This window comes from Panthera uncia, chromosome F1 (assembly GCF_023721935.1).
Source record: "Panthera uncia isolate 11264 chromosome F1, Puncia_PCG_1.0, whole genome shotgun sequence".
In the NCBI taxonomy this organism is placed as follows: domain Eukaryota; kingdom Metazoa; phylum Chordata; class Mammalia; order Carnivora; family Felidae; genus Panthera; species Panthera uncia.
Window position 1 is genome coordinate 46631140 of NC_064813.1, and position 11880 is coordinate 46643019.

At 33.9% G+C, this 11880-nt stretch overlaps 1 protein-coding gene across 1 annotated transcript in view; it reads left to right on the forward strand.

Annotated features, from left to right (window-relative positions):
- UCHL5 (ubiquitin C-terminal hydrolase L5) overlaps nt 1–9767 on the forward strand; it is a 39075-nt gene extending 29308 nt beyond the window's left edge. The window contains exons 9-11 of the mRNA XM_049634544.1: nt 1111–1224; nt 3979–4077; nt 9515–9767. Coding sequence (XP_049490501.1) covers nt 1111–1224; nt 3979–4077; nt 9515–9559 — 258 coding nt within the window. The 3' untranslated portion in view covers nt 9560–9767. The remainder of the gene's footprint in view (nt 1–1110; nt 1225–3978; nt 4078–9514) is intronic.
- Nucleotides 9768–11880: the final 2113 nt, after the last annotated feature.

Genomic DNA, 11880 nt, shown 5'->3' on the forward strand with positions numbered 1-11880 from the left:
TTTTTTTTTTTTTTGTTAAGCATTTATTTATTTTTGAGGGAGAGACAGAGCATGAGTGGGGGGAGGGGCAGAGAGAGGGGGAGACAGAATCTGAAGCAGACTCCAGGCTCTGAGCTGTCAGCACAGAGGCTGATGCGGGGCTCGAACCCACGAACCATGAGATCATGACCTGAGCTGAAGTTGGAGGCTTAACCAACTGAGCCACCCAGGCACCCCTTTTGGCCATGTTTTTAAGTGCAAAGTTCTAGTTTAGTTATTTTAGGGAAAGTATTCTTTATCTTTCTTTCTTGCTCTACTTCCTTTGTTCTCTCTCTCTCTCTCTCTCTCTCTCTCTCTCTCTTTCTCTCTTTCCCTCCCTCCCTACCTCCTTCTCTTTCCTCATTCCTTCCTTCCTGATTTAATCAAGTGTCCCGAGTGGTGATTAAGAGAATACACTATGGAGTCAGGTTGCCTAGATTCAGCTCCTGGCTTTGTCACTTAATGGATGCATGAATTGGAATATTTCTTTGTGCTTCAGTTTCTTAAGGTCAAATGAAAATAGTATTTACCTTATAAGGCTGTTGTGAGGATTAAATGAGATGATATATGTAAGCCACTTAAAACAAATATTAAATGGATATAAGTATTAGCAATTAACTAATTTCATTATATAATTAAGCAAGTTAGAATATATTTCTCAAAGAATTACTTGGGTACATTTAGATACATGTAATCTTTACTAGCCTATATGATTGATTATCTTTCTGTAGTAAATATGATTGGAGAAGATAATTAGTAATAGTACCTTTTTTACATTCTTTGATCCCATATTCTTAAGAACATATTTAAGCATATTTATTTTATAGCTGAACAAAAGATTATAGCAACACAGCATATTGCAGTATAGATTGTTTTTAGTTAAAAATGCATATGTGTTATTGTAGAACATAGAAATATGGATGGTACTACTTAGGGCTTTTGTCCTTTAATATTGCAGTTAGTAGGCTGGAATTCTGTCACCAATATTAAGAGTAAAATTTGGAAATAATTGTACTATGTATATAATTTTAAAATATTTTGGACTCAAGCCTCAATCATTAGGGTATGGTGTTTCTTTTTCTTTACCCTAAGGAGGAACCCATGGATACAGATCAGGGTAATAATATGTTAAGTGCTATTCAGTCAGAGGTTGCCAAAAATCAGATGCTTATTGAAGAAGAAGTACAGAAACTAAAAAGATATAAGGTATGTTTTCCTTTTATTTGTTCCTTTATTGTTTTAATATAGAGTAGTATATTTTAACATGAAAGTATATTGAATACTTGATTGTTTTCCCCCATCAATTACTAGTTTTCAGAATAATTAGTTGATTCCGTGGCACCCCACAAAGGTAACTAGTGAGATTTCTTTCTTTTTAATTTTTTTTTTGAAGTATTGTTATGAACAGATTTTTTAACTGATTTGATGCTTCAGTTCACTGCAGTTATGGATGATCAGATTATTTCATCTTTGGCCATTAGGATCAACTTCAGGCTGTCTCCTAAGTTCTTTTGATGGGATTCTCGTCATCTCTGATAGTTTCCTTGCTTTCTAGCATGACTAGATGTTTCAGAATCACCTTGTAGATCTCCTGCTTCAGACTTGGATTAGCCATTTTTTCAAGAAGCTCTGTGTCCTATTGTTGGGAAATGGTATTTAGAAACCACTCTTTGGGTACACAGTGATACCAATTGGTCATTATGTCTAGGCCTTTTCAGAGTTAAGAAATACATTTTTGTTTGCTGCTTGTTTTAGTTTGAAGAGAAAATATAATGTGAATTCAGTATTCAAATTTAGAATTAAAGGACTTGGGGTGCCTGGTTTGCCCAGCTGGTAGACCATGGGACTCTTGATCTCAGGGTCTTGAGTTCAAGACCCATGTTGCATGTGGAGCCTACTTAAAAAAAAAGAAAGAATTAAATGGCTTTATACTTGAAATTAACTATTTGCATCTTCTCTCTCTCTCCTTTTTAAATGCTTATTTTGAGAGAGAGAAAGAGAGAGAGAGAGAGAGAGAGAGAAAGCATGTGACTACATACATGAGTAAGGGAGGGGCAGAGAGAGAATCCCAAGCAGGCTCCGTGCTATCAGCGCAGAGCCCTATGTGGGGCTCCATCCCGTGAATCCTGAGATCATGACCTGAGCCGAAATCAAGACTCGGGTGCTCAACTGACTGAGCCACCCAGGCACCTCACATTTCTTCTCTTAAGCTGAAAATCTTGATTCCTAACAATATTAACGTAATTACTTATTTGCTTTATGCTGTATATATATATAGTATATTCATGTATAAGCAAATAATTATTAATTATTTGCCTTATGCTATATATATATAACGTGCATATATTTATAAGTATATATAAGTGTATATATATAAAGGTACAGAAACAGCAATAGTAGTAAGTAGCATTAATAACAACTGAAAAGTTTTTTCTTAGGATATATCCCATTTTGGATAAATAATTAAATTACTGTGTTTTTAAAGTTATTTCAGAAAATTTTCTCTTGGTGTGATTCTATCACCAATTTGGTACACAGTTGGGTTCATTTGTTTTATTTTCCTTTTTAGTTTTTTAGGCTGTTAAAATTTTTTTGATTTAATTTTAATTATGGCAAACATTTATGTAATTGAAAGGCAAATATAAAGCAATGTGATCTTTAATAATGTCATTCTCCTTCATTTGCAATCTGATAAGCTTTCTTCAGAGACAGTACGAAGTGTGAAGGGAGCTCTGAATTTTGCGTGAGTTTGGAAATGATAGTTATATTATTTCTCATGTGTATCATAGTAGGAAAAGCATTGGTTTTCATTTGAATCTCACTTTGAAGGCAAGGATTGTCTTTTTTAAAATTTTTAATTGATCATCACAGTGTTAGCATAGTGCTTTGCATCATATTTAACAGTCTACAAATAACTGTTAAATAAAATAAATGAACCTGGAACTAGTAAGATTTCTTTAGTTGGAAGTAGGGCCTGGCTCGAGTATTCCAGGCAGGAAAAAGGTGGGCCAAGTTCATAGAGACAGGGAGGTAAGGAATAAAAGCGTGAATGTTTATCTTCCATTTTATGTGGTACACAAAATAACTACCCACCACTTATGCATTCTTATGCAGGGTTATTCCATAATTAACCAAGTTTTAATATTAGCCTAAAGTAAAACACACACTTGGTTTTCAGAATCTCTACCTGCTACACTGTTGGAGAATGCTTTGTTCCAAAAGGTAAAATGATTCTCCTACTGATATAAAATGAGCATATGTTAAGATTTTATTAAATTCATTATTTAATTTGAGGAACCCGTAAGATGTCACAGCTAGTTCAAGTGAGGAGTCAAGAAGCTCAAGTTTATCTGAAGGAATATTGAAATGAATTCACTAAAGATGGAAACTTTTCTCTACGGGAGAAGGGAAATAAATTGCTAGACAGAATATTTAATAGCTTAATGGCAGTGAAAAACTCGAATTGGGTAACTTGGGAGAGGTGTCCTAGACAATGCATAGTTTTCCTTTGAAGTACAGGTCTTTCCCTGTAGTCCACCCTATTTTGATTAAAAGTAATTCAGAGAAAAATTATTCTTGATCACAGAATAAAGCTGCTTTCATTAGGCTTTCCTGATTATTTGCATAGTTATAGTAGCAAATCGCAAGTTAATTTACCACGTGGGCCTTCTTAAGTTTGCTTTCATAAGTTAAGTTTTCATAAATAATTTTAGACTTTTAAAAGCCTCTGCTATTTGCTAAGCCAAGGGTGGGAAACCATAACCCAAGAAACTCCTCGTATTTTTTATTGTATTAGTCTTTATTCTCAGTGGGGATATAATCTCATTATTTCTAATATTTTTTGTCATGAGAATGGAAGATTTTTTTCCCATTTCTATTGAGTAGGATGCAAAAATTACAATATTAGGAACTTAGTAGAAATGTAAAGTTAGTGTGTTTTGATATTTGTTTTACTTTCAGATTGAAAATATCAGAAGGAAGCATAATTATCTGCCTTTCATTATGGAATTATTAAAGACTTTAGCAGAACACCAGCAGTTAATACCACTAGTAGAAAAGGTAAGTTACTGGTGAATACTTATTAGATTTAGATTCCCCCAAAACAGTGTTGTGTTGTTTGTTTTTTGTTTTTTTGTTTTTTTGTTTTTGGCTTGAGTAGAGGTGAAATTTGTTGAAGCATTTTTATTTTATTTTTTTGGCTTTCTCCTATTGTTTTATATTCTAGCTAAGCATTAATTCAACCTGATATTGTAAAATAAAAATAAGGAATTGCCCTACTGCTTTAGCCTTCCAGAATCCTTAGTGTTACGAACTCAGAATGTACCTAATATATTAGAATAAAATTTAAAACATTTCCTTTCTTTAAGCTGAAAGCAACATTTTAAAAAATATATATATTTTTTAATGTTTATTTATTTTTGAGAGAGAAAGACAGCATGTGAGCAGGCGAGGGACAGAGAGAGAGGGAGACACAGAATCTGAAGCAGGCTCCAGGCTCTGAGCTTGTCAGCAGAGCCTGACTCAGGGCTTGAACTCATGAACTGCAAGGTCATGACCTGAGCTGAAGTTGGACGCTTAACTGACTGAGCCACCCAGGTGCCTCTGAAAGCAAATTTTTAATGTTAATAATTGAGATAATAGATTCTTTGTTCTTTAGTTTAAGAAAAATTTGAATTATCGATGAATTTAAAACTGGAATGGACATTGAAGGGGGAAAAAATAACCATAGCCTAGACTAAGAAATAGGTTTTTTGTATTCATTCCTAAGCTAGTATTCTTTCCGCTAAAGAAAAACTAACAAAGGTTTGTGAAAAATTCTGATTTCTAAGATTTTTATCTTCAGAACAAGGCACTTAAATATTTATTGAATAAATGCAATGCAATTAAATTGTTTTTAAGTTTATACTGTAAATCAGTGTTTCTAAAAGTGACCATCACTGGATACTCTTTAAAATACATGTTACCTGGCCCCTCCCCAGATATTCTGATATAGGGGAAGAAATCTTTAATTAGAGTTACCCCAAGTGACTCTAATGCAGCTTGTTTGTGTACCACGTTTTGAGAAACACTTTGAGAAGACAGTACTAGGCAAATAACATTTTGGATCATTAACTTAAGAGCAGAGCACATGGTAGGTATGTGTTTCTTATTAATTTTAAAGTATGAAGCAAAGAGGGGCGCCTGAGTGGCTCAAGTTGGTTGAGCAGCCGACTTCGGCTCAGGTCATGATCTCACGGTTTGTGAGTTCCAGCCGCGCATCAGGCTCTGTGCTGACAGCTCAGAGCCTGGAGCCTGTTTCAGATTCTGTGTCTCCTTCTCTCTGCCCCTTCCCCGCTCATGCTGTATCTCTCTCTGTCTCTCAAAAATGAATAAACGTTAAAAAAAAAAAAAATTGAAGTATGAAGCAAAGATACATTTCAACCCAGCTTTTTTATATCATCATAAATTTTAAATTTTAAATGATACGAAGTGAAAGTTATGGTTTTTGTGTATACCTTATTACCCAGATCCTGAAACGTGTGCTTCTGCTTTTAGCACTAAGTACACAAATTATTGCAGAAAACTGCTAAGTCTTCCCCTTTTTAAAAAAATGTTTATTGGGGTGCCTGGGTGGCTCGGTCAGTGAAGCGTCCGACTTCGGCTCAGATCATGATCTCACGGTCCGTGGGTTCGAGCCCCGCGTCGGGCTCTGTGCTGACCGCTCAGAGCCTGGAGCCTGTTTAGGATTCTGTGTCTCCCTCTCTCTCTGCCCCTCCTCTGTTCATGCTATGTCTCTCTCTGTCTCAAAAATAAATAAACGTTAAAAAATAAAAATAAAAAAAAAATGTTTATTTATTTATTTTGAGAGAGAGAGAGGGAGAGGGAATCCCAAGCAGGCTCTGCACTGTCAGCACAGAGCCCATTTCGGGGCTCAATCTCAGGAACCGTGAGTTCATGATCTGAGCCAAAACCAAGAGTCGGATACTTAATCGACTGAGCCACCACCCAGGGCACCCTCAATCTTCTCTTTTCCATATAGGTTTTCTATTCATGTATCCCAGGGTATTAAAGCTATAAAAGTGTAAGATGGGAAACTGATTTTTAGATTTTCAGATTAACAATTAGGATTCTGTGAGTCTCTGAAGTACCTCCATAGTGTGTTCTTTGCATGCAACACTATGAAATATTTCACTATTAAAAATATTAAAATATTAATATGTAGGCTGTTATGTTAAACATGTTACATCAGATTCTAAATATACATAAATGTTATTAAAGGCCAGACAAATGTTTATTAGGGAAATTTAATATGTATGTATTTTGCTTCAAAACTGATCTGTGAATAAACTTTTTGGTGCAAATTAGGAAAACGACCATTCTTGTTTGATTTTAATGACCGTATATCCCCAGAGTTTTTTGAAAGTGTAGTTGGAACAGCTTTTCAGCTTTTCCATTGGAACTGTAATTTCTGAGTTGACGTTAGTTTGGACACAGGGTGGCAGTATGAGCGTCTGGTGTTGGTGGAACACCAGCTCAGTGTGTTCTTGTGTTTGCATCTGTTTTTTTGAGGGGGTAGTTATTGATCTTCTACCTCTTGCCTCTTTCTTCCAACTGTTTTTTGATTAATAATATTGCATAAGCAATATTGAGGTTACATTTATTCTTCATGTATATGCAATATCTGTTATCCCCTAAGGGATTCCCCTAAAGGAATATATCCTTTAAGGAGTATCCCCTAAAGGAATTCAGATGCATTACTTGATAAAAATTTTTGAAATTTTAAAATCATTCATCATTTATCTAGTTGCAGCTTTATTCCTGGACCTCTCTTAAAGTCTAGAGATGTCTTCCCTCTTAAGCAATTCATGATATAGTTGGGGCAAAGAATAAACAACTATAGTATCGTGTTGAATAGAATTGTTCTGATAGGTGCCAGAATAAATTCATGCTGAAGATCAGGGGGGAGCACAGCGGGGCTCCTAAATAGCTATGCCCCTTGAAGTTTCACATCCACAAAATTTTAAATCTGTAGTTAGAATCAAATGCTTATTGTCTACCAATAAGTCCGCTTCCTTAAGCACAAATATATTTTGTTCATCTTATTTTGAAAAAAGGAGTTATTGTATCATATTGAATATCACTTTCTGCTAATGTTACAAATGAAAGAATAAAGATGAGATTTTATAATTATATACAAGGGCTTTAATAGTGATAAATGCTTAATGGTAATACTTCTAAGAAAAATTACATGTAGAATTCAGAAATGGATAAGTTGAAGTTAACTAAGAAATTAGTAAGTTGAAATGCTCCTCCCCCCCCCCCCCCCCCAAACCCCCATGCCAAGGGAAAGTAGAATAAAGGAACAAAGCATAAAAGGGGTAGAAGGAACCAAACAGGAAAGATGAGACTACTCTCGGCAGTGATGCTGAATGCCAAACCTGTCCAGGATCAGATCTCCGAGTAACTGAGACAGTTGCTTATAGCCTGTGATGGCATGAAAGTGTTTGGGTTTGGAAATCTTTTTGTTTTACAGAATAATAAAGAAAAGATCAAGACTTTGTTCCAAGGGCATATGGCTATAATGAATTAGGTTAAGATCTTGGCTTATAAGCACTTTTGTTACATAAGGCTTCTACTCTTATCTGAGGCGTTGAATATACATTACATAAACACTGCTCAGGATGTAACCTAAAAATACATAGTTATAAAACTTACTTAACTTCTTCTTAATTTTATCTGAATTATATATTTTAATAATTATATGGACACGCTCTGCATTATGTCTTTGCTCATTTAATTATGTTATAAAGTTTATGTCATAAAGTATAAGTTTATTTTTGTTAATCCAACTAAACATTCTATATATTCAGGGGTCAATAAGGAAAAAATATGTATTTTAATTTCAAATTATATCTGAAGTTGAATTGTATTTTCATTATTTGGAAACAGAATTTCTATTGTAAAAATTGTATACATATCAAATTACAAGTTATGCTTGTTAACTAAAAATGTTCATGCAAGCAGTTTTATTTTACATTTTATTTATTTTTGAGAGAGCACAAGTGGGGGAGAGGCAGAGAGAGAGGGAGACATAGAATCTGAAGCAGGGTCCAGGCTCTGAGCTGTCAGCACAGAGCCTGATGTGGAGCTTGAACTCAGAAACCGTGAGATCATGACCTGACCTGAAGTCGGACACTTAACTGACAGAGCCACCCAGGCACCCCAGCAGTTTTATTTTATATGATACACATAACATATTTCCTCTTAATATTCTAAGTCATAGCACTCTATTTTATCATAATAAAATACACTATTTGTATAATAATTATACTACCTAATGCATTATAATTTTTTTAAATGCTTATTTATTTTTGAGAGAGAGAGAGAGAGAGAAACAGTGTGAGTGGGGGAGGGGTAGAGAGAGAGGGAGACACAGAATTTGAAGCAGGCTCCAGACTCTGAGCTGTCAGCACAGAGCCCCGTTGTGGGGCTCAAACTCATAAACTGTGTGAGATCATGACCTGAACCCAAGTCGGACACTTAACCTATTGAGCCACAAGGGCACCCCTACCTAATGAATTATAAAAAAGATTGTAATTGTCCTAATTACCCTATTTTTTAATCTAAGGACTTTTTTTCTTAGTTGTATAATAGCAAAACTCTATTTGTTCCTTTCTGATTCAAGTGGCATAGTGGAAAGAATATTATATTCTAGTACTCTGAATTATTCTCAAAGTATCATTTGAGGACCAGCAGAATTGGTATCATATGAGAATTTGTTAGAAACTTAGAACCTCAGTTATTTTTTTGAATCAGTTTGTATTATAATAGGGACCCCAGGTTATTGGTATGTACATTGAAAAGCACTGCTGTGGAACAGGTGTCTTTGACCTCTCGAGGTTTTATTTTCTTCTAGCTGTGTGACTTAGGTCAAGTTTGTTATCTGTAAGCTCTGTCTTCTTCATCTGCTGAAAATAAAATAGAATTACTGGGTTCAAGCTATCTAATTGTTATGAGGATAAATGAAATAAAGTGTGAGAGCATTTTTTGGGTTGTATAAATAAAGTTTATCAATACTACAGATACATAATCCTTTAGTGAGATGTTAAACTCATTTGTTCGAATATGCAGAAACTAATGTAAGATTTTTCTTTTACTCCATTTGAATGAGAAATGGACACATATGTAAATATATTGTTTTGAAATATTTATGAATGAGTATGATTTTATGGAATTAGTAATTATGTATTTTTAGATCATTATAATAATACATTTTAACTTCAGATAGGAAAGAACTACAAACCAAACATGATCCTTTTTTACTGAGGGTAAAGCATAACTATAATTTGTCCGCAGTAGGTTGTTGTAAGTCTCGAGTTATGAAAGATAATGCTCTAGAAATCTTAAAAACGATGCGTTTCAATCTTTTTAACTTAAGGATACCCTCTTACACAAATTTTAATGTGACCTAAAATGGACTTGTAAGATTTTATAGAATACAATCTTTAACTTCTAGGCAAAAGAAAAACAGAATGCAAAGAAAGCGCAGGAAACCAAATGAAGAAAATGCTTTGGGATGTGTCCACATTTCTGCTTCTGCACTTATTTTCATGGAAACCATTAAGTATAAAGAACTTTGAGCAACATCCTAATTGACTCAGTGCACGTTTGGCGTAGTACCAGTCTGTCTTGTCTTTAATGCATGGATTCCTTCCCTACCTGCATCATGTGCATGTGGTGCATATTAAATAAAAGTGATGTTGAGAGTGCTTGCCCAAATCCCATTATTTGACATTGGATCTGAGAACTTCTGTTGGTTCTCTGGATGTATACTATCACAATGAACCTAGAAATTGCACAAATGATATTCTCTACCTGTAATTGTTAAAATTGATCTTAGTTCAGTTACAAGCTTAAAATTTATGAATGTCAGATCTTGATTAAACTGGATCTCTTGTTTTCTCTTCATCATGAAAAGAAAATTGGTATATGTCTTTGATATCTAAACATTTTGAGGATTTTAAAGCTGAATTTTATCTTGAGAAAGTATGGTTTTAATGCAGACCATTTGAAAAAGACAAAAGTATAGTTTTTAGTGATTTTCATTGCTGCCAGTAGAAAAAGTAATAAACGTCCAAATTATTTTAGCAGACTTTCTTTAAGTGTTTGGGGTTATTTATTTATGTATTATAGAATTATTTTAGGAAGGTGTGAGTATTCTTCAAAACAGAATTTCAGATTAAGGACAAATGATAAATTTTCAAGACTTTCGGTGTTGCTCTCAGTTTGGCAACATTTTTCAAACTGCTAAGCTGTATGTATCTATAAGAAAATCAGAGGTTTGACAATTCAGGCTATCTGCTTTTTAAAAAAATATGATGTCATGGTGGAGGATCCTTCTATGGCAATTTGAATGAAATTGGTGTAGCCAATAGTTTCCAAGAACCATGTATAGTTAGCTGACAATGGATTTTTTAAAATTGCTTTTGGAATTTGCTTTGTTTTTGATTCTATGAAATAATTGTATTCTTGCTCCTAATCTTTTCCAAGTTAAACTTTAAAGGAGATTTTATAAAACTTCTTTTTATACAGGCAATTATCTACTTTTTTTTTTTTCTAGATACGTTTCTGAAATTGATACATGACTTTTTAACATTTTATTATGGAAAAGTTTAAGCATATGTAGGGGGACTGTGTATTCATCTTCTAGCTTCAAACACATGAGTTTTTTAAGGATTGTTTTAAAACTTAACTACATTGTGGTATTATTAAAAAACTAATGTGAGAAAATCTGGTGGGAAATTGAGTAGAAAAGTTAATGAATATTTTTCATACATAATTTCAGTTGAAGGTAATAAAGAAGAATTTGTAGTTTCTCATTTGTTTGTGGGTAAATGTATTTTGCTCTGGATACAATAGTAATTATGGAGTGTTTTCAAAACCATGATACAATTTTAGAAAATGATTTCATAAGGATTATTTTAGGCTCATCTTGAGATCATTCAATTATTTCAACTTAATTTATATATCCTGGTTTTTTTGTATTTAAGATATTTTAAGTAATCTCTACACCCAATGTGGGGCTTGAACTCATAACCCCAAGATCAAAAGTCGCATGCTCTCCTGACTGAGCCAGCCAGGTGCCCATATATATCCTGTTTTATAGAGGCCCAAATTTTGTAAAGCAATACAAGGAATATTGTAGTCAGTAGTATCCATTAATCAAGACAGTGTGATTCTAGCATAAGGATTAACAGTTAAATCAGTGGAATACAAGAGAGAGCCTATAAACAAATCCACATTTATATGGTTACTTGATTTTTGACAAAGGTAGCAAAGCAATCTGACAGACAAGGAAAGTCATTTCAATAGATGAGGCCAAAACAGCTAAACATCCATATGTGGAAAAAAATGAACCAAGACGCCCCTCCCCCATTCTTCACAAAAATGAATTTGAGATGGATCATAGGCCTTCATGTACTAGTTAAAATACAAAGGTTTTTAGGGGGAAACATGGGTGAATATATCTTTGTGACTTGAGGATAGCCATAGGTTTCTTAGGTCACAGAAAACAATAACCATAAAAGTCCAAAATCAGTGTTTATAGGAATTAAAAACTTGTCATTGAAAGATGCTTTTAACAAGAGTGACTAGTATCAAATGATATTTAAAAATAGCTTTATAAAACTGTGTTAATAGGTATAAGGATATTTTCTTATTAATCTAATTCTAATAAAATTCTTTGATAGGAATTTCCATAGCTTAAGAACGATTTATTTTATCTGCTTCTTTGATGACTGTAAATGCTTTGTGATCTGATCCTTCATGGTAATGTCTGCCAGTGAATAAAGAAATATGACTTGCCTTTGTCTGGGTCTTAAG